This window comes from Balaenoptera ricei, chromosome 6 (assembly GCF_028023285.1).
Source record: "Balaenoptera ricei isolate mBalRic1 chromosome 6, mBalRic1.hap2, whole genome shotgun sequence".
Taxonomy (NCBI): domain Eukaryota; kingdom Metazoa; phylum Chordata; class Mammalia; order Artiodactyla; family Balaenopteridae; genus Balaenoptera; species Balaenoptera ricei.
The window spans coordinates 73,765,490-73,789,409 of NC_082644.1; the positions used below are offsets into that span (position 1 = coordinate 73,765,490).

The window sequence follows — 23,920 nt, forward strand, 5'->3', positions numbered from 1 at the left end:
TTTTCTTTTTGAGTTCATAAATTAAAAGTTGTTTCAGATTCTAATGTAGTGATTTTCCTGTTATATTTTAGTATTGATTTCCACTTTGATAGTAGTGTGGTAAAAGAGAGAGAGAGAGAGAGAGAGAGATGGTCTCTATGTTCTCAATCCTTTGAAATTTGTTGAGACTTATTACTTGTACTGAGCTTTTGTAATTGTTACTTGTTTGGTTGAAAGAATGAGAATTCTGCTGTTGTATGTGCAATGTTCAGTATTTGTCCATTAGTTCAAGCTTATTAGTTATATTGCTAAATCTTCTGTATTTTAGCTGATTGCAGTTGTCAGATCAATTCCTTAATTACTGAGAAAAGTGTATTACACTATCCCTTTATGTAGATTCATCAGTTACCCTTGTTCTCTGTCAATTTTTGCTTTATATATTTTCAGGACATTATTGAATTCTTTATTGTTATGTGCTGATTTCTTCATCTTTCGAGGCTTCTTGCTTTAGAATCTGTTTAATTTGCTATTAATGAATGTACTTAGCAGCTTTCTCTTTAAATATTTTCCTGGTTATCTTTCATTAATTTCAAGTTTTTAATATCTTTTTTATCTTATTTAAACAAGGATAGCTGGGTGGTGTTTTTCATATAGTCTTTTAAATAATACATACAGTTCATTTATTGTAATTACTTATACATCTGGACTTATTTTTACTGCCTTATTCTGTGCCTTTAATTTGGCCCACTTTTCAGTATTTGTTTCCTCTCTTGCCTTCATTTGGATTTTTTTGTTTGGTTAATTTTTCTTTTTTTATTGTTTTGGAAATTATGCATTGTTCTCTTGTTTTAATGGTTATTAGAATTTTTAACAAATACTTTAATAGAGTCTAGACTTAATTAAATTTTCATCTTCTACTGAATAAATATCTTAGAGTGCTTTTTATAACTTTTTTTCTGAATTTATATGCTACTTTAATTCTGTCTTGTTTCTTAAACTCTTCAAGACATAATAACTATTATTAACTTAAACTGTAATGTTTGTTTAGAATTACACCACATATTTTCTGTTTGCCTTGCTTTTCATTCTTTCTTGCATTTGTTTTCTTCCCTCTGGGATCACTTTCTGCCAGAGGACATTCTTTAAAGTTTCCTTTAATGAAGCTCTTCTAACACTCGGTTTTTGTCTGTAAATATCTTGCTCTAAATCTTGAAAAATGTACTTGCTTTATATAAAATTCTACACTGATAGATCTTTTCTCAGCACATGCAAAGTATTCTATTGTCTTCTGTTGTGAATCTAATCTTAGTTTCTTTGTTAGTAATTGTTTTTGGTGTTTTATAGTTTCACATATATTTATGTGTGGATTTATTTTTTATTTATTTTGCTGTGATTTCTTCTTAAATCTGTAGTTTGGAAAATTCTTATCTGTTATTTCTCCAAATACTGCCACTGACCCATTCTTGGCCTCCCTTCCTTCCAGAACTCTTACAAGACAGATGTTAGGCTTTCTTAGTCATCCATGTCTCTTAACATCTTTCATATTTTTCATCTTTTTATGTCTACGTTGCATTCTAGATCCATTTCTCTTTGGTTCTTTTTCATATCATTTATTTATATTTTCAATCTTTTATTTCTTAAAATATAATAAACGTATTTATACTTGAGTCCTTTGATTCCAATATGATTTTACTTTCTATTTCTGCTAGTTCTTACTCTTGAAGCTTTGTTTTCTTGCGTGTGTGTTTCCAGCGAGCTTCTCCTTTCTCTTGGAACTTTATCTGTGTTAAACTCTTTGATGATAAAGGTAGATTCCTGCAGAGAGAATTTTTGTTAACTTCTGTTAGAGATCATTGGATACTTTTAAACCAGTATCTCAATACACAGAATTCTCAGTTTGAGGGTTTTTGAACCTCCTTACGTCTGTCATGTAACTTCAAGATACAAATCTGTTTGAGAGTGACTTGGGGTTAGTAACTCTCAGGGTAAAATTTTTCTTCATTTCCAGTTCGAGTCATAGTTTGATACAGGCAAGTTTGCCTTGCTGTGGGTGATGGTGGTGGTGGAGGTAATGGAGTAATTCTAGTTTACCCTCACAGTGACAGTATAGCCTTTTGGGGATGGTTTCTTTTTTCCTTTTTGTTTCTTTTTTTTTTTTTTAATTAAAGTATAGTTGATTTACAATGTTGTGCTAATTTCTGCTGTACAGCAAAGTGACTCAGTTATACACATATATACCTTCTTTTTTATATTCTTTTCCATTATGGATTATCCCAGGAGATTGGATATAGTTCCCTGTGCTATACAGTAGGACCTTGTTGTTTATCCATTCTAGATGTAATAGTTTGCATCTACTATCCCCAAATTCCCAGCCAATCCTTCTCCCACCCCTCCTCCCCCTTGGCAACCACAGGTCTGTTCTCTATGACTGTGAGTCTGTTTCTGTTTTGTAGATAGGTTCATTTGTGCCATATTTTAGATTCCACATATAAGTGATATCATATGGTATTTGTCTTTCTCTTTCTGACTTACTTAGTGTGATAATCTCTAGTTGCATCCATGTTGCTGCAAATGACATTATTCTGTTCTTTTTTATGGCTGAGTAGTATTCCATTGTGTATATATATACCACATCTTCTTTATCCATTCATCTGTTGATGGACATTTAGGTTGTTTCCATGTCTTAGCTATCATGAATGGTAGTGCTCTGAACATTGGGGTGCATATATCTTTTTGAATTATAGTTTTCTCCAGACATATGCCCAGCAGTGGCTTGCTGGATCATATGGTAATTCTATTTTTAGTTTTCTGAGGAACCTCCATACTGTTTTCCTTAGTGGCTGTACCAAATTACATTCCCACCAACAGTGTAGGAGGGTTCCCTTTTCTTCACACCCTCTCCAGCATTTATTTGTAGACTTTTTAATGATGGCCATTGTGATCGGCATGAGGTGGTACCTTGTTGTGCTTTTGGTTTGCATTTACTCTAATAATTAGTGATGTTGAACATCTTTTCATGTGCCTACTGGCCATCTGTATGTCTTCTTTGGAGAAATATCTATTTAGGTCTCCTGTCCATTTTTCAATTGGGTTGTTTGTCTTTTTGTTATTGAGCTGTATGAGTTGTTTGTATATTTTGGAAGTTAAGGCCTTGTCAGTCACATTGTTTGCAAATATTTTCTCATTCTGTGGGTTGTCTTTTCATTTTGTTTATGGTTTCCTTTGTTGTGCAAAAGCTTGTAAGTTTGATTAGGTCCCATTTGTTTATTTTTGTTTTTATTTCTATTGCCTTGGGAGGCTGACCTAAGAAAACACTTGTACGATTTACGTCAGAGAATGTTTTGCCTATGCTCTCTTCTAGTAGTTTTATGGTGTCATGTCTTATATTTAAGTCTTTAAGCTATTTTGAGTTTGTTTTTGTGCATAGTGTGAGGGTGTGTTCTAACTTCATTGATTTACATGCAACTGTCCAACTTTTCCAGTACCACTTGCTGAAGAGATTGTCTTTTTCCCATTTTATATTCTTGCCTCCTTTGTCAAAGATTGACCATAGGTGTGTGGGTTTATTTCTGGGCTCTCTATTTTATTCCACTGATCCATATGTCTGTTTTTGTACCAATACCACACTGTTTTGATTATTGTAGCTTTGTAGTATTGTCTGAAGTCTGGGAGGGTTATACCTCCTGCTTTGTTTTTTTTCCTCAGGATTCCTTTAGCAATTCTGGGTCTTCTATGGTTCCGTATAAATTTTTGTATTATTTGTTCTAGTTATGTGAAAAATGTCATGGGTGACTTGCTAGGGATCGCATTAAATCTGTAGATTGCTTTGGATAGGATGGCCGTTTTAACAATATTAATTCTTCCTCTCCAAGAGCATGGGATATCTTTTCATTTCTTTGAATCCTCTTTGATTTCCTTTATTAATGTTTTATAGTTCTCAGCATATAAGTCTTTCACCTCCTTGGTCAGGTTTATTCCTAAGGGTTTTTTTTGGTGCAATTTTTAAAGGGATTGTTTTTTTACATTCCCTTTCTAATATTTCATTGTTAATATAAAGAAATGCAACTGATTTCTGAATGTTAATCTTGTATTCTGCTACTTTGCTGAATTCATTTATCAGATCTAGTGGCTTTTGTGTGGTGTCCTTAGGGTTTTCTATGTATACTATCATGTCATCTACATATAGTAAATATTTTACCTCTTCCCTTCCAATTTGGATACTTTTTATTTCTTTTTCTTTTCTGAGTGCTGTGGCTAGGACTTGCAATACTAGGTTGAATAGAAGAGTTGAGAGTGGTGATCCTTGTCTTCTTCCAGGTTTTAGTGAGAAGGCTTTCCGCTTTTCACCACTGAGTATTATATTGGCTGTGGGTTTGTCATAAATGACTATTATGTCGAGATATGTGCCCTCTATACCCACTTTGGTAAGAGTTTTCCTCATGAATGGATGTTGAATTTCGTCAAATCCTTTTTCTGTATCTATTGAGATGATGATGTGGTTTTCGACTTTTGTTTTGTTAATGTGGTGTATTAACATTGATTGATTTGCATATATTGAATCATCCTTGTGAACTTGAGATGAATCCCACTTGGTCATGGTGTATGATCTTTTTTATGTATTGTTGGATTTGGTTTGCTAATATTTTGTTGAGAACTTTTGCATCTATACTAATCAAAGATGTTATAATTTTCTTTTTTGGTGATGTCTTTGTCTGGTTTTGGTATTAGGGTGACGGTGGCTTCATAGAATGTCTTTGAGAGTGTTCCCTCCTCGTCAGTCTTTTGAAAGAGTTTTAGAAGGATCAGTATAAGTATGATCTTTGTATGTTTGGTAGAATTCGCCTGTGAAGCCATCTGGTCCTGGACTTTTGTTTGTAGGGAGTTTTTTTGTTTTGTTTTATTTTTTAATTACAGATTCTATTTCACCTCTAGTGATAGATCTGTTCAAATTATCTTTCTTCTTGATTCAGTTTTGGTGGGCTCTGTGTTTCTAGAAAGTTGTCCATTTCTTACAGGTTGTCAACTTTGTTGGCATATAATTATTCATAGTATTCTCTTATGGTTTTTTGTATTTCTGCAGTATCGGTTGAGATTTCTCCTTTTTCATTTCTTATTTTGTTTATGTGGATTCTCTCTTTTTTCTTCTTGGTGAGCCTGGCCAGAGACATGTCAATTTTGTTTACCCTTTCAAAGAACCAGCTCTTGGTTTTACTAATTTTTTTCTGTTGTGTTTTTAATGTCTATTTTATTTATTTCCTCTCTGTTCTTTATTATTTCCTTCCTTCTGCTGACTTTAGGTTTTGTTTATTCTTCTTTTTCTAATTCTTTTAGGTGGTAGGTTAGGTTGTTTATTTGAGGTTTTTCTTATTTTTTGAGGAAGGCCTGTATCGCTGTGAACTTCCCTCTAAGAGCTGCTTTTGCTGCCTCTCATAGATTTTGTATGGTTGTGTTTTCATTGCCATTTGTCTCCAGGTATTTTTAATTTCCCTTTTGATTTCCTCATTGACCCATTGATTTTTTAGTAGCATGTTATTTAGTCTCCATGTAATTTTTTTTTCTCATTTCTTTTCCTGTGGTTGATTTCTTGTTTCATGCCATTGTGGTTGGAGAAGATCCTTGAAATAATTTCTGTACTCTTAAATTTGTTGAGGTTAGTTTTGTGCCCTAGTATGTGGTCAGTCCTAGAGAATATTCCATGTACACTTGAAAAGAATGTGTATTCTGGGTTTTTTTTGGATGTAATGTTCTGAAAATATCAATTAAGTCTAACTGTTCTGTTGTATCATTCAGGATCTCTGTTACCTTATTGATTTTCTGTCTAGAAGATCTGTTTGTTGATGTGAGTGGGGTGTTAAAGTCTCCTATTATTGTATTCCCATCAATTTCTGCCTTTATGTCTGCTAGTATGTTTTATGTATTTGTATTCTCCTATATTAGGTGCATATATGTTGAAGAGTGTAAAATCCTCTTCTTGTATTGACCTTTTTATCATTATATAGTATCCTTCTTTATCTTTCTTTATGGCCTCTGTTTTAAAATCTATTTTGTCTGATACGCTTATTGTGACTCCCGCTTTCTTGTCATTTCCGTTTGCATGAAATATCTTTTTCCATCCCCTTGCTTTCAGTCTGTTTGTGTCCTTTGCCCTAAGGTGGATCTCTTGTAGGCAGCATATTGTAGGCTCTTGTTTTTTCATCTAGTCGGCCACTCTGTGTCTTTTTTTGGAGCATTTAGTCCATTGACATTTAAGGTAATTATTGATACATATATATTTATTGCCACTTTAAACCTTGTTTTCCAGTTGATTGTATGTTTCTTCTTTCTTCCTTTCCTTTTTTGTTTTTGTGATTTGATTACTTTCTTTTATTTTATGCTTGTGTTCTCTTCTTTTTGGTTTTTGTGAATCTATTGTATGTTTTTGATTTATGGTTGCCCTGTTTTTCAAGTATGTTAACCCCTTCTTATATCTGCTTGCTTTAGACTGATAGTCATACAGGCTCAAACACAGTCTAAAAAAAAAAAGAATCTACATTTTCTTACTCTTCTTCCCCACATTTTATGATTTTGATGTCCTTTTTTTACATCTTCATGTTTATACTTTTGCTGTTCCTTGTCTTTATCGTAGCTTTCACAAATAGGTCTTTTATTGTTTTTCTTTTTGATCTGTATACTGGCTTATTTAAGTGGTTTACTTTCCAATTGTGATTTCCTCCTTCCTATATCTTCTTGCTTTTTTCTATTTAGAGAAGACCTTTCAATATTTCTTTTAGGATAGGTTTAGTATCGCTTTATTCTTTTAGTTTTTGATTGTCTGAGAAATTCTTTCTCTCCCCTTCTATTCTAAACGATAATCTTGCTAGGTAGAGTATTCTAGGTTGCAGATTTTTCCGTTTTAAGACTTTGAATATATTTTGCCACTCCCTTCTGGCCTGCAGTGTTTCTGTAGAGAAATCGGCTGATAGTCTTATGGGGGTTCCCTTGATATTAACTCTTTGCTTTTCTCTTGCTGCTTTTAGAATCTTCTCTTTATTTTTAACTTTTGCCATTTTTATTATAATATGTCTTGATGTAGGTCTGTTTGGGTTCATCTTGTTTGGGACCTTCTGTTTCCTGTATCTGGATATCTGTTTCCTTCTTTAGGTTTGAGAAGTTTTCATTAGTTTCTTCAAATACATTTTCAATTCCCTTTTCTCTTTCTTCTCCTTCTGGAATCCTTGTTATGTGTAGATTGGCATGCTTTGTATTATCCCATAGGTCTCTTATATTGCTTTCTTTTTTTTTTTTCCCATTTGGCTTTCTGTCTGCTGTTTTGATCAGGTAATTTCCATTATTCTATCTTCCAGATCACTTACTCTTTCTTCTGCATTATTCATTCTGCTATTCATTGCCTTTAGCTCAACTTTTGTCTCGGCAAGTGAATTTTCTAATTTTTCTTGTCTCTTCCTTATAGTTTCTACTTCCTTTTTACAGTAATTTGCATTTCTGTTGATAGCCTTTCTTAATTCCTTCAGTATTTTTGTTACCTTCTTTTTGAACTTGGTGTCTGTTAGACTGAAGAGGTCTGTTTCATTGTTCCTTCAGGGGAATTCTCTCGGTCTTTTCACTGGGAATGGTTCCTCTTATATCTCTCTTACTCTGTGTGTTTAGGAGAAACAATTATGTACCGTAGTCTTGGAGGGCTAATTATATGCAGGAGTGTCCCTGTGTAGCTTGTGTGCATTTAATATTTTTTTGGTGTGAGGGTTGCTTTTGGTTTGGATGCTTGCCGTCTCTTTCCTCAGCATGTACTGGCTGTTATCCCTTGATAGGGGCTATGCAGGTGCACTGCCCGTGCACGCTTCCAGGAGGTGGGGGAAGCAACCAGCACCCACTCATGGGACCCTTGGCAGCGGCAGCACTCCATACCCATCTGTGGAGTCCTAGATGGCAGTGGTAGCTCACACCCATCCCTGGAGCTCTTGTAGGTGGTGCCCTGCCGCCTGAAAGCACGCGTGCAGAGAAAGGAACTTCTATGGCAGTCCCACCCCTCTCCTCACACACACCCCAACAATGGCACCTTGTCTCTCTGGTGGTCCCAGGCTTCTTCCCATGCTGCTGATTGCCAGTGAAGAAGATGGATGAATAGATAGGAGGTGTGAAGCAGTAGTACTTTTAAAAGCAAGAAATAAGTAAATACCCTTCTTTCAGATTTTCTGTTGTTTAATGTTCCTTATAGTCATGTGGTACAGTCTCCTCTGAATTCAGAGTGGTGGAGTGTAAGATGAGGAAACCATGGGCCACCTGTATGGGCAGGCTGATTTTGATGTCTGGAAATGCATATGTAAGAGTTAGTTTTCATTCATACATTTTCCAAGTAGAGAGAGTTTCGAGGTTTAACTGTTACATGTTTTTATATACCAACCCATTTAAAATTGTAGTCAACACACGTGATTGGAGTGTAGCATAATGATTAAAGGATAAATAACTCCTCTGGCAGTGTTTGGGAATTAGTATTGGCATTTGTTTTTATTTTAACAGTTTAAATAATTTCAAATGTTGAAAGAGTAATAACCTGCAGGTGGTCAGTTACGTATTATCACTAATAAAATGTCAGGCTTTCCTTCTTTGGAGGGGCCAAAATGTCAAAAGGAGTAAAAATTATAATAATAATCCTATGTGGCAATCTTTGATGCAAGAGAATTTTAGAAATTTTATTTCTAAAATAATGTATGTATTTTGAGTATAAAGGTTTTTAATTTATTTTTTAACTAGGTTCAGGACATCTGGAAATCTTGTAATCACTCGTGAGATTGATGTGGCAAAAAATCAGTCCTTTTGGTTCATCAACAAAAAATCTACAACTCAGAAAGTAGTAGAAGAGCAGGTTGCAGCCTTAAATATTCAAGTGGGCAATCTTTGCCAGTTTCTACCTCAGGTATGAGAGAATTAAATGTAAAGGTGGGAAAATTTTGTGTATGTTTCCTCTTTATGTCATATAAGAATGTAAATACTTTTTAAGAGTATTGTAATGTTTACTATTTAAAATGAGCATAGTGGTCTTAATACTAACAGTTCTTTGTAAAAGGTAGCATCTCATCTCTTACAGTATAATCTTACTAATTTGTAGTAATTTGGAAATAATCAATTAATAAGTCTGTTAAAGTATTGTAAAGGAAATAAAGGTATTATTTTTAAGTACAGAGAGTAACTTGAACAGCTGTGTGCTCCCATTCATAGACTCGTAAAATTTTGTTAATAAACAACTTCTTAATCAGTGTATTTGTATAAAATATTTTATATACTAAGACTTTTAAATCTATAGGTGTGCCTTCTAAAAACCTTTCATATTTTAAGTTTGTTTAGTAAAAATAAAACATCCTGATATTGCATGTTATATGTTAAAATCAGATCTTTTAAATTTGTCTTTGAATGCAGTCTAGTGACTGAATTATAGTTCATTTTTTTCTTCAGAAACAATGATGATTTGATTACTATGTCCAAGTGAAAGAGAAGTTAAAATTTGCAAGTATTTATCAGCTGATATAAGACTATCTACAGAAGTAGATGTTTAAAATTGCTCTGTGTTTTTTTTTTTAACTTCTAGTATTGCATTCCAAATTATGTGTAGTAGATAATCATTTCAGTCCAGGGGAGTATTTTTTCTTTTATTTCCAAACTATTTGTTAAATGTGTATAGAACTTTCAACCTGGAAATATTGACATCGAAATTTTTTAAGGTTCTCAAAAAGATGACAGTTTATACCCTAAGTTTATTATTTTAAAGAATGATATATGAAGGACAGGGTTTATATTAAGATTCACATCTCAAAATAAAGGGTTTTTTTCTTTTAAATGAGTTTCTTCTTGACAAGTATCACTGAGTGAAAAATGTTTTGAAGATATTTATAAACGATAATATTAACTGATATTTAAGGTTTTTGCTCTAGGATAAAGTTGGAGAATTTGCTAAACTCAGTAAAATTGAACTCCTTGAAGCTACTGAGAAGTCAATTGGTCCTCCAGAAATGCACAAATACCACTGTGAACTCAAAAACTTCAGGGAGAAAGAAAAACAACTAGAGGTATTTATAAATAGACAACTCATTTTGTGTCTGTCATTGACTTCTATGTCTCAAAATGTGGGAAAGTAAATAGTAGTTCTGATTCATTGAGTGTATTCATATATTTGTGATTTTTTTTCACCTAGGATTTTGTTGCTAACATTAATTAAGTTAGGTGACAAAAAGTGGGAATGGATTTTATATAAAGTTTGACATTTTTGACTATCATTTCATCAAATATATGTTATTAATTGAATTTCTAAAGCAGCAGTCCCCAACCTTTTTGGCACCAGGGACCGGATTCATGGAAGGCAGTTTTTCTATGGACGGGGTGAGGGGTGGGAGATGGTTCAGGCAGTAATACGAGCGTTGGGGAGCAGCAGATGAAGCTTCACTCGCTTGCCTCCTGCTGTGCGGCCTGGTTCTTAACAGGCCGCAGACCGCTACCGGTCCACAGACTGGGGATTGGGGACCCCTGTTCTAAAGAACCAATAATAGTATTATAAAGTATTTTTTTTCTCTCAGTAAGTTTCAGTGTTATTCTTTTATTCATTCAGTATTTACTAAACACCTGCTGTATGCCAGGCACTGTGTAAGGCTTTGGGTAATACAGCAGATATGTAGCTTTTAATATAGTGTCTCTGTTGAGCCAGTTCTCATATTTTTTTCAGTTGTGTGAGGATGGACTTTGTAAAAGAACTGTACATTTAGTTGCAGTGTTTGATTTTTTATTTTCACCTTTAATAAATAAATTAAAATGTTCTTTTATATCATATCATTTGAAAAGGTGTTTTATTTAATGAATCATTTTCCATATCTCAGCAGCTAAAATAAATTCAGTAAATTTTTGTAATGAGAAGTCTTGTAAACAAATGCTCTTAAACTGTAACTGCCTATACTTGATAATGAGTTTTATTATAATTTAATACTATTTTTATTGTTATACTTATTCAGAGTGAATGGCCAAAGGAGTCATAATTATTTTATCCTACTTTATATACTCTGTCGGTCCTTTTACTTTTCCCCACGTCAAACAATCTTAACACACCCCTCTGAAACACTCACTGAAACTACCTACCAAACGCTGAAAGAAAACAAACGTATTCTACTAAGCTCTGAGTACATTTTTGGCATTTGTTAATTCACAATATAAAGGCTGAATTTTAGCTTTCCTTTATCTCATTTCTAAGTCCTTCAGTCATTGGTATTTATAACATAGTAATCATAATAATACCACTCTTCATTTGTATGTGATGTTAGAGCTTTTGTTGAGCTTTCACCTATAGTAAGTTGAGTTGCTTCTACCCTTGAGGTGAATGGGGCAGATACCTCTCTTCTCTTTAGGCAAGAAGAGTCCAGGCTTAGAGTTGTGTCAGGGCTTCCTCACAGTCCCATAATTAATAAATAGTAGAACCTAGACCAGAATTCAGGTGTGCACATTAGTTTCACACAGTTCTTAAGAACTCCTATGGAATCATTTATTGTGAAATTTTGCTAGCACTGTACATTTTTCATTATTAAAAGCTTTGACCTTTTGTCTTTCTTCAGTTAAACTAATTGTTAAATAAATATTTATTTTAGACCTCATGCAAAGAGAAAACTGAATATCTAGAGAAGATGGTTCAGAGGAATGAAAGATATAAACAAGATGTGGAGAGGTTTTATGAACGTAAGCGACATTTAGATTTGATTGAGATGCTTGAAGCAAAAAGGCCATGGGTGGTAAGTGTGAGTTATTAAAGGTGAAAATAGTGATTCTTTAATTAGCAGAAAAGTTATAAAGAAGGCATTAATTACTGTGTATTCAAATTAGGTGCTTTTGTTCATTTTTGCTTTGTATATCATACATAGTAACACTTATCTCTTTCTTTGTGTTATTATATAACTGTGTTCTATGTTGTTGTTATTGCATAACAGATAACAGTTGATTAAGTCTGTGCCCTTAATTTTTCCAGATTTGAGTCAACAGATAGTTTTGTTTTATAAAATGTTAATGAGCTAAAAATGTTTACATATGTAAAAATTAAATCTTTGAGTGTCCTCAGGTCACAGAATTTACTTTGAGTGTGCTACTAATATCAGCTTCAGCTACAGACAAAGTTGAAGGATATTAATTGTAATCTTCTGCTCATTATGCTTCATAAGCTTACTGAGGCTCCTGTTTTTAGTCACTCTGTGATGTATACTGTTTAAAACCAGTTTGGGCCAAAGATTCATTTCCCTCAGTACATTACTTTTCAGTGGGTGGAACAAAATAAGAAAGTTTAATAATGTTTTTAAGGCTAGGATGGAAATAATTACTAGATTGGAGAAATATGTGGCTTTATTTGTGAACCTTCTCCCACCCACCCTAACCCCACCACCCCTGCTTCACCCTATCCTTTTCCGTAATTCCATTTTCTTAAACTTTTTTCTTTCTTCAGCTCATTTTGATTAGGTTTATCCTATGTCCATTATTATTCTTGCACCTGCTTTATGTTTGTCTTTTGAAGTCTTTTGATTTCTCCCTTTTCTTTCAAGATTGATTTCAATCTTTTTTCATTTTTTCCTTTTTTTGATTTACTGTAATGTTTATTTGTATTCTTTTCTTACCTTTCTTCATCCCATTCATTCTTACTATATGCTCTCTTAGCACTCCACTTAATTTTTTTAGCAAATATTTATTAATTCCTGTGACGTGACAAGCATCATTTTCACCTGGATGCTATATTTTGTTTTTCTCTTGAGCCATTTTACTTTTGTTTTTTCATTTTTATTTTTCATAACTGAGTTTCTTTTGGTTCTTTATATGTTTTTGAATCCCTTCTTTATTGAGAGACTAGAGGAGATCCTAGTGTTAGAAGCCGTTAGGATGTAAGTTTCAATAACAGGAAGGGATGGAAGACAGAGAGTCTGCCCTAGTGATAGAGATAAGTGCTCAGTGAGTATCACTGAGTTAATCATTATGTTGGTATTTACTATTTCTGAAGTTGTTTCAGAGGGCAAATTTTTTATTAATAGACCTGCCAAAGGGATTCAAAACTGTCTTTTTCATAGATTTGGTTTCTGCTTGTACCTTGATTTTAGTATTTGTGTTACTTTAAGCTAGGAGTGCATTAACTTCTCTTTCTTGAATTCGTTACAAGGAATATGAAAATGTTCGTCAGGAATATGAAGAAGTAAAATTAGCTCGGGACCGAGCAAAGGATGAGGTCAGAAAACTTAAAGAAGGGCAGATTCCTATAACACAACGTATTGAAGAAACTGAAAGGCAGCGTCACAATTTGGAGGCTCGAATCAAAGAGAAGGTACTTTTCTGGCTCAATTTTGGATTTCCTGTATTTTATTTTAGCAAATACAAAAATATTTTGCAGGTCTTTTAAAATGTTTTGTAGATTTACTTGTTAACTTTAGTTCCTTAAGTTCTTTTACTAGGAATTCTACTACCACAGGTCTTTCAAGGTCCTAATCATCGCTTGCTACTCTATAGAAATTCCAAGATATAAAAAGAGAAAAATGAAATGTGATTGTTTTTAATAACAGGAGGATCAGAGTAGTATTCCTAGAAACATTTAACTCCTTTTGTGAATTTATTATACATGCTTTGTAACTATATACCCATTTGGAGGAATGTAATATAAAAATCCTGATGTTTCTTGGAATAAATAATATAATGGCATATGGAATTTTCCCGATATTTTGAAAATGTAAATTTAAATTTTTTGTGATCATGGCTTTTAACGTTTAGGTGAGATTTTGGAGTCAGATATTGTTTTGAGAATGGACCCTGCAATTCTATATAATCGTTTCTAGGATAAAATAACATGAGGAAATAAATGTGAAGAGATACAGAAACATATGTATGCATATTGCTGCAGCTGTTTTTAATATCTATATGAATAACCTTTCATAGATTTTCAAATAATTGTTGGTATTTTGGGTGATAATTGTGAATTTAGTTTGAAAGAAATAATGGAAAATCATTGTGGGTAAACTTACATAGCAACTTAATATTTGGATGAGTGGGATCACATAATTGCCTTGCTTGAATTTTTAACTAACTTCCCCTCTTCTGGTTCAATCTTACAGGCAACAGATATTAAGGAGACATCTCAAAAATGCAAACAAAAGCAAGATGTTATAGAAAGGAAAGATAAACATGTAAGATCTTGTATTGAAATTTTTGTTATGTTAATTTGCCCTAACTTTTGTGTTCAGGTGTAGATTATGAGACACCTTCTTGTTTGGGAATTGTCTGAGATCCTCCTCATTCTCTATTTCTTAATCTGTGAGGGGAACTAAGCTTTGGAAGTATAGCACTTGCACAGAGGATAAATGGGGAAAATGGCTCTAAACTACTCATAGGTATGCATTATAGGGTGCAATAGATATGTATTTAATAGGGTGATGGTAAAATTGGATTTAGTTATCTTAATAGCAGAAATTAAATTATAAGGGATTTATTCTGTTGTTTGTTTATATTAAGAGTTGGGTATTTAAAAAGCTGATTATAAATTCATTGTGCATGGATGGGACTTGATGACAAAATTATTTTAGGATAATTGGGCAAGAAAGTGGGCTTTTTAGCTAACGGATCCCCAAATCTATCTGGAGTTCTGTTCTCCAGGACCATTCAGAAACTAAAGTTTGAATTACCTTTCTTAGGGATAGATGCATGTCTTGAAGCATTCCTGGTGTTTAAAGCATGACGTTAATCTCTCAGTTTTCAGCCTCACCCCTTTTCCTATGCCTTTATCTTCAAGTTCCAATCCGCTTTCATTTAACTTCTCCAGAGAATAAACCTCACATTTTCATGACAGAAGCTTGCTTGCTAGCATTAGTGCTCAAGGTGTGTGCATAGAGGTGGTGTGAAGGCATTGCGGTAGGAGGCTAGTGTAGGGTTGGTAGGGGTAATTCTCTATGTGGGGTGTGTGTGTGTCTCTCTCTTTTTTTTTTTTTTTAATTTACTTTGGAAGGCTCAACAATAATGTATTTATAGCAAAATCTCCTTTCTCTAAATCCCTCTAAAGTATGTACAGGGCAGTCACCATTGTATACAAATAGCTGGTGGAGAAATAGAGACTCCACAAAATTAAACGACTTGCAGAACTCAGAAGTGGCTCCCAGTGCCGCACTCTACTTTCCCCAATATAAAATAACATTTTCCATAAAAATCTTACTTAATATGTAATGTCTTTATACTTGAAATTTCCTAGTTCTAAGAGTCTCCAGGATATTTTTTTTTAAAGAAGAGTCAGTTCTTTTCTTGTTTCTTTCTCTTTCACTCACCCTTTACACTGTGGTTCCTATAATAGGCTGCTAAATTAGTTGTCCCTCTACTACCTTTACTCTTCTGAATATTTATTGAAATCTCCAGTTATTGATGTCTCCTCCCTTACTCCTTTTGTCCTTGTGAGATTGAGCCCTTTTTGCTCCATTTCTGTTATTTAGTTAGAGTTTAGAAGGAAAAAGGCACAAAGATTCACCTTTAAAACCCCAAACGGGAATACTAAGTTGATAGGTTGTCTAACATTGAACCATCCTTGCATTTTGTCATAAATCTTACTTGGTATTTTAATACGTTCCTGGATTCAAATAGAAAATCTTGTTTTTAGGATTGTTTTGCACCATCTGAGATTGACCTAAAATTTTATTTTATTCCATCCTTAACTGGTTTTTTTTTTAGTGTTATGCCAACCTTTTAAGTAGTTTAGTACTCCTGAAACCAATGTTTTCTTTTTTTCCCTTATCATAATTGCCAGTTTGTCACTTTTGTAAGTTCTTGAATTTTTAGCCTTTCTTAATTTTTAATACATTTTAGGGTATAAATTTTTTTTCTGGTTATCATTTGGTTATACATCTCATATGTGTGATATGTACTGTTTTTCTGTTTAAGATTTTTTTTTTTTTTTTTGAGATTTTTTGGTTTATTTTTAAAGTTAATCTGTTAGAATCATTCATTAACTCTACTTACTAAAATTAATTTTACAAAGAGGATAGATTTCAGATACTTTACCTTTTTTATGTTCTGGTTGGGTTCATTATAAGATCAAGGAGGCCATAGACAGCAATTAGTTATCACAGATAAGCTTGGTGAGCAACTCAATCTCCTATGACAAAATAGCTATCAAATTTAAATGAACAAACACAATTTACTACCGAAAAAAAGCATGCTAACAAATGTAGTTTTCTGTAACAAACATACTAGGTTCAAGGTAACTGGTTACTAGTTCTTAGAAGAAAGCCGTGAAAGCAAAGCTCTATACATTATAAGAAAGCTCTTTGTCCCTTTCAATAAGCAAACCTACAGAGAAATTCAGTTTTATGATGAAAAGATACAGACTAAAACAAAGTAAAATTTCAACTTAAATTTCATTGTAACTAGAATATAAATATTTGCTAATATTTTCCCTTATCTCTCATCAACTTTTACACTCAAAATTTTTCAGTTTTTCATTAAGTACTATGAAAACTTTGGCCTATGGTTTCAATCATAATTTTATCTGTTTAAGATTTTATAATTCTCATTTAAATGTTTTTGTTTAAGCTTACATAGGAGTTCTTACTGTTTCAATTTACATGGATATGGAATTTTTAAGCTTTTTAAAAAATGTGTAGTTCCAGTTATATTGCTTTATGGTTAATAAATGTGGCCTTTATGACTTTATTTTAGAATTTTTGGAAACCTCTCTTGGACTTTTATATTTGGTTTTGTAGGTATTCTTCATATATTCAAAAAGAATGTATTCTGTCTTTAGGGGTGGTTTTTTATACCTGTAAATATAGATATATAGCTATATATATATCAGGCCTACTATAATTATGCAAATGTTCTACTTAGTTCTTTTTCTTACCAACCTGACATCCATTTTAAAGTATCAATACCTTCTTCTGTGAATGTAGATTTGTCTATTTTTCCTTGTGATTGTATTAGTTCTTGCTTTCTAGATTTTAAAGCTTTATTGTTTGTTCTTTCTGCATCATGTTTTTATTTTATCTGCTTAAAATAACATATACTGGGTTTTGCTTTGTAATTTTTTCAATTTGGTGTGAGAGACACTTTTTCATACAGTAAAGGAGTTTAACCAGTTCACATTTACCATTGTTTTCTACTTCCTATGCTTTTTGTTTGATTCTTCCTATTGCCCTTTCTACTTTCTGTTGCTGTTGATTAAGGTTTTCTTATTCCATTTTTTTCCCCTAAAGTTATATATTCTAAGCCTATTCTACTGATTACTCTTAAAGTTTAAATAACATATTTTTCTTAATAAAAAAAGTTAATCAGTATTTTCATTCTACTTAATTAAGATCAGAATCTTAGCAGGCTTTTATTTCTTTTTTTCTCCACTTCATGCCAGTGTCATCAGAAATTTTACTTGTCAGTTTTTTAAGATGTTATTTTCTACTATCTGTATTTATTTAGACTTAATAATATATTTATTGACTTATTTGATCATGTTACTGCTTATATCACACTTCTTATGATTCTTTCTTTTGAAGAGGTAGGAATTTGGGGGGTTTTTTTCTTACTGGCTATCTTCTGTAGGTGTTTTAGAGACGTTCTTTGGGTGATAAACTTTCTGAGTCCCTGTATGTTGCAAACTATCTTTTTTGCAGTTACTATGGAATATTAATATGGCTGGATATTGGATTCTAAATTACAAATTTTTTTTTCCTTAGCACTTTGACAGTCTGCCTCAGTGTCTTCCTGGGTCTAATATAGTTGGCCCTCCATGTCCATGGATTTTGCATTCGTGGATTCAACCACTGAGCAAAAATATTTGGGAAAAAAAAATATTCCAGAAAGTTCCAAAAAGCAAAACTTGAATTTGTTATACACCAGCAACTTTTTACATAGCATTTACATTATACTAGAGATGATTTTTAAAAAATTTTTTACATTTAATCTAATTTTGTTTATGTTTGCTTTGGGATGGGGAATAGATCACTCCGTAAAAGCATACAGTAAAAACAAAGTATGTCTTATGTACAGCTTTAAAACTACAATAATGATGTACCTTTGCATCCCATAATGATGTGTGTAGGTTGTATGCAAATACTATGCCATTTTATGTAAGAGACTTGAGCATCTGTGGATATTGGTAGCTGTAGAGGGTGGGGGGAATGGAGAGGTGCTGGAACTAATCCTCTGAGGATACCAGGGGACAAGTGTATTGTTCCTGAAAAGTAGCAGATATGAGAAGTAGGCAGAGACTATGTTAGGTAGACCCTTGAAGAAAAAAGAAAGCAATTTGAATTTGATTGTAAATGCAGTGAGAAACTATAAGAAGGCTTTGAAAGTTTTTAAGCCATAGAGAAACAGTATTTCATATATTCTATTTATTTGTACATTTATTTATTTTTGGCTGTGTTGGGTGTTCGTTGCTGTGTGTAGGCTTTCTCTAATTGCAGCGAGCAGGGGCTACTCTTGTGTTAAATATTTTCTATTGTACCATTTTAATTCCCTTGTTCTTTTGCTGTGTATTTTTTGAGCTATTTTCTTAGTGGCTGCCTTTAGAATTACAAATAACATCTTAATTTATGATAATCTATTTCATATTAATATGAACTTGAGTAGTATACAAACTTTGCTCCAATATAGCTCCATTCCCTTCTCCTTCCTTTGTGTTATTGTCATACCAGTTACATTTTTAATCATTATAAGCCTATCAACGTAGTTTTATAATTATCTCTTTATATAGTTTCATTTTTGTGGCAATAATTGTGTGATTCTCTGACGCCAACTTTGTGTCCTATAATTCATTTCAGTTCTGATACTAACTACTTGGAATTAAAGCAGATTCTACAATTTCATGGCTCAGTCTCACAAGACAGTCCTGGCTTTACATGCCAGTCTCAATTCCCCAGACCTCAGATTTCCTACTCTTCTCTCTGACTTCACTACAAATTCAGGGATTCCCACAACCCCCCTCCACCGCCAACTTCAGGTTCAGTATTTGCTAGAACGACTCACAGAACTCAGGAAAATGTTATGCTTAACAATTACCAGTTTACCATAAAGGATACAACTCAGGAACAGCCAAATGAAAGAGGTGCATAGCACAAGGGTATGGGGGGTTATAGTGGTGCAGAGCTTCTAATCCCTTTCTGGGTGCACCACCTTCCCACCATATGGACATGTTCACTAACCCAGAAGCTCCATAACCATGTTGTTCAAGAGTTTTATTGAGTTTCATTACCTGGATATGATTGATTAAATTATTGGCTGCTGGTGAGTGAGGTCAATCTGCAGCCTCTCTCTACTCCTTGAGGGCAGGGGGTGAGGCTGAAAGTTCCAACCCCTTAATCATGTGGTTTGTTCTTCTGGCAATCAGTCTCTATTCTGAAGCTGTATAGGGGCCCTGCCAAGAGTCATCTTATTAGCATAAAATCAGGTATCTGCAAAAGGGGCTTAGTGTGAATAACAAAAGACACTTCTGTCACTCAGGAAATTCTAAGGTTTTTAAGACCTCTGAGTCAGGAACTGGGGACAAAGACCAAGTATATATTTTTTATTATACCACAACAGTTGTCTTTTATATCAGATAGGAGAAAAGAAGAGTTACAAACAACAGATACATTTTTACTATCTCTTATTTACATATGTAGTTACGTTTACTGGTGCTCTTTATTTCTTTGTGTAGATTCAAGTTACTGTCTAGTGTCCTTTCATTTCATTCTGGAAGACTTGCATTAGTATTTCTTGTAGGGCAGGTCTGCTAATGATGAATTCTACCAATATTTGTTTATCTGGGAATGTGTTAAGTTTTTCTTTGTTTCGGAGGGATAGTTTTGCTGGGTATAGAATTCTTGGTTTTCTTTCAGTACTTTGAATATAACATCCCACTGCCTTCTGACCTCCATGGTTTTTGATGAGGAATCAGCTGTTAATCTTATTGAGGATCCCTTGTACATGATGAGTTACTTTTTTCTTGCTTTCAAAATTCTCTCCTTTTCTTTCAGCAGTAAACTATGAAATTTCTAGATGTGAGTCACCTTTGGTTTATCCTGCTTGGAATTAATGGAGCTTCTTGGATGTGTAGATTAATGTTTTTCATCACAATTGGGAAGCTTAGGGTCATTATTCTTCAGATATTCTTCCTGCTTCTTTCTTTTTCTTCTCTCCTCCTGAGACTCCTATTACACATATTTTGATATATTTAATGGTGTCCTACATTCTATTTCTTTTTCTTTTTCTTTTTTTCTGTTCCTCAGACTGAATACTTTCAATTGAGCTATCTTCAAGCTCACTTAATCTTTGCTTTGCATGTTCAAATCTGCCATTGAGCTCCACTAGTGAATCTTTTATTTCAGTTACTGAACTTTTCAACTGAGAATTTCTACTTGACTCTTTTTTTATAATTTCTCTCTCTATTGATATTCTCTATTCAATAAGACATTGTTCTTTTACTTTCTTTTCCTTAGACATGTTTTCCTTTAGTTCATTGAACATATTTAAAATAGCTGTCTTAAAGTCATTATTTTGTAACTATTTCTGGGCTTCCTCAGGGACATTTTTTGTTGACTGCTTTTTTTCCTGTGTATGGGTTATACTTTCTTGTTTTGTTGACTGTGTTTTAATTTTTTGTTGAAACTGTAAAGTTTAAATAGCAGGATGTGGCAACTCTGAAATCAGTTGTCCTCCTTTCACCCAGGCTTGTGTTATTTTTGTTTGCTGATGATGTTGTTGCTGTTTTTTTTTTTTAATTACTTTCCTAACGCTGTGAATTCTGTATTCTTTGTCATATGTGACTACTAAAGTCTCTGCTCAGTTAGTTAGTGGTCAGCTAATTATTGGATAAGCATTTTCTCAAATGACTATAATGTCTCCCAATCTAGTATGTCTCCCAGTCTTTGTTGAGGGTCTCTGATTGCATGTTGGTTCACACCTTCAACACTCAGCCAGGCATTGTTTTCACTTTCCACCAAGATTCTGTCCTCAAATACTCCCTGAATTGTTGAAAGCTTTGGTTAACTTCCAGTGCTAGTTTACAACTCTGTTTCAGCTTTCACTTCCTGTTTGCACAGAATGTTGTGAGAGATAAGGGCCTCCTCAGGTCTTTCTAGGGCATGCATACAGCCTTGGCCATGCACAGTCCGAACTCAAGCATGCATATGGCCTTCTAGATTCCCAGGAGCTACCAAAACTTCCTATGGGCATCGTATTCTCCAGCTTTTTCTTTTTAAATTTTTTGGTTAGCTTATTGTTTGCCACACTTATCTCACACCAGGCAGCTCTGTTGTTAAACAATTGCCACTGATTGTTTTTGGCAGCTTCCTCCAAGGAAAAGGGTCTTTTGCAGTGTGCAAGCTATGGAGTCAGGTCAAATGAAGACAAGGCTTGCAAGTAAGGTTTTCCTGGAAACTGCCAGACAGATCAGATAACGATAGTTCTCTGAGACTGAGAATGTGAAAGTTCTCTAACTTTGTGATCTCTCCCATAGCTCCTAGGCTGCTGATTTCACTATGACTGTGGGCTGTTGGTTTTCAAGGCTGCCAAGGAACTGAGGAGAGGGGAATAGGAATAGGGCATGTTCAAAACACCACAAAGCTTGTTGTTTTTACCAAGATTCGAGCATTTTTCTTGAGTAAATGCCCTCCGGCTTGTTGAAAAGCCTTTGGTTAAATTCCAGAGTTCTGAAAGAGTTAATTTTGATAATTTTTGTCAATGTTTTCATTACTTTTCTGGAGGAGAGGATTTTCAGAGTTCCTTTGCCATTCCTGTTGACAGCCAAATCTCTTCTATATCTACAGAAAAATGTTGCTAGGATTTTAATGGGACTTGCATTAAACGTATGTCAATTTGGGGAGAATTGAAATCTTTACTATGTTGAATCTTCCAAACTATGAACACGGTATGTCTCCATTTATTTAGATCTTTGATTTTTTTCCATCAACATTTTGTAGTTTTCAGCATATAAGTTCTCTTATGTTTTGTTGGATTATACCCAAGTTTTTCTTTTGATTTTTCTTTTTCTCTGTTCCTTATTTTTTTAATGGTTTACTTGGGGTGTTTCTTTATAAGCAGTCATGTCATCTACAAATGGAGACAGCTTTATTTCTCCCATTCTGATTTTTATGCCCTTTATTTCCTTTCTTGCCTATTGCACTGGCTAGAAGTTCCAGCACTGTGTTGAATAAGAATGGTTAGAGTGGACATCCTTGCCTTGTTCCTGGTCTTAGGAGGAAAGCATTCATTTTTTCACTATTGAGTATAATGTTAGCTGTAGGGTTTTTTATAGATGAGGAAGTTCAGGAAGTTCTGCTCTATTCCTGTGTTTCTGAGAATATCATGAGTGAGTGTTGGATTTTGTCAGATGCTTTTTCTCCATATCTATTGATATGATCATGCACATGTTCATTTTTAGCTTGTTAAAATGATGGATTACGTTTATTTTTGAATATCAGATCAACCTTGCATTTCTGAAATAAACTCTGCCTGGTTATGGTATATAAGTTTATAACTCCTTTTCCGTATTGTTGAATTCTGTTAGCGAACATTTAAAGGATTTTTGTGTCTATCTTCAGAAGTGATATTCTATGGTTTTCTTTTCATACTTGTCTGCTTTTGGTATCAAGATAATAAGTAGCTTTTTAAAATGAACTGGGAAGTGTTCCCTCCTATTCTCAGTTTTGGAAGAGATTGTGTAGAATTTGTGTTAATTCTTCTTTATATATTCTGAATAATTCTCAAATAACACTATCAGGGTCTGGAGATTTGTTTTTGGAGTTTTGAAATTATGAATTCAATTTACTTAATAGTTACAGGGCAATTCAAATAATCTATTTCGTATTGGTTGAATTGTGGTAATTAGTGGGTTTTTTAAGGAATTGGTCCATTTTGTCTAAATTGTTAAATTTATGTGTGCATAAATTCTCTTATTATCCTTTGGATGTCAGTAGGTTCTATAGTGATACTGTTAACCCTGTTTCATTCCTGATGTTGGTAATTTGTGTCTACTTTGTCTTTTTTTTTTTTTTTTTTTTTTTTTTTGGTGGGGTATGAGGGTGGGGATCATTCTTGCTAGAGGTGTGTTAATTTTATTGTTTTTTACAAAGAACCAGCTCTTTGTTTCATTGGCTTTTCTCTGTTATTTTTCTAATTTCATTAAGGTCATTCATATTTTTATTACTTCCTTTCTTCTGCTTGATGTGGGTTTGTTTTGCTCTTTTTCCAGGTTCTGCTCAGATTATTGATTTGAGACTTTTCCTCTTTTCTTGTGTGTATGCACTTAATGCTATAAGTTTTCCTCTCATCACTGCTTTACCTGTGTCCTGCAAATTTGGATATGTTGTATTTTTATCTCTGTTCACTTTGATTTTTTTTTTCCACTTTTCTTGAGATCACAATTTGTTTATCCATTCATCTGTTGATGGACGTTTAGGTTGTTTCTGGTTTAGGGCTATTACCAAAAAATGCCGTGAGTAGTCTTGTACAAGTTCTTATGTAATATAACATATGCTCTCATTTCTTTTGGATAATTTCCTAGAAGTGACTATCATAGGTGTACATATAACTTTTGAAGGAATTGCCAAACTGTTTTATTAGCAATTGATTATTGCTAATTGACCAAAATGATTATTAGCAATTTTTTGTAGTTGTAATTGATAAAAGTTGACTTGTGATTACTTAGAATTATTTTAATGATTCTTCACCATAAATAATTTGAGAAACACTGCTTGGAGTAGCCCTGGAGGGGTAGATTTAGGTAGCTACAAGAACTCTCCTTACATTGTATAAGATAAAGCAGAGTGAGTACAGATGGAGGTAGGTTGATGGTTTTGAAAGGAGGAAAAGTACTCTGATCAGAGTACTCTGATTTTAACACTGCTGTTAATGAAATATGAGACAGGGTCATTAGCTGGGTGAGTAGAGAGCCTTTAGCAATATAAGATTGAGGAAGGAGGAAAAGATGTGAATT

General features: G+C 33.6%; 1 protein-coding gene across 3 annotated transcripts in view; it reads left to right on the forward strand.

Moving 5' to 3' along the window:
• Positions 1-23,920, forward strand: part of SMC5 (structural maintenance of chromosomes 5) — a 97,380-nt gene that overhangs the window by 23,375 nt on the left and 50,085 nt on the right. For all 3 annotated transcript variants that reach the window (XM_059924879.1, XM_059924880.1, XM_059924881.1), the window contains exons 4-8: positions 8,731-8,893; positions 9,906-10,040; positions 11,601-11,741; positions 13,145-13,306; positions 14,088-14,159. In XM_059924879.1, the coding sequence (XP_059780862.1) occupies positions 8,731-8,893; positions 9,906-10,040; positions 11,601-11,741; positions 13,145-13,306; positions 14,088-14,159 (673 nt within the window). The remainder of the gene's footprint in view (positions 1-8,730; positions 8,894-9,905; positions 10,041-11,600; positions 11,742-13,144; positions 13,307-14,087; positions 14,160-23,920) is intronic.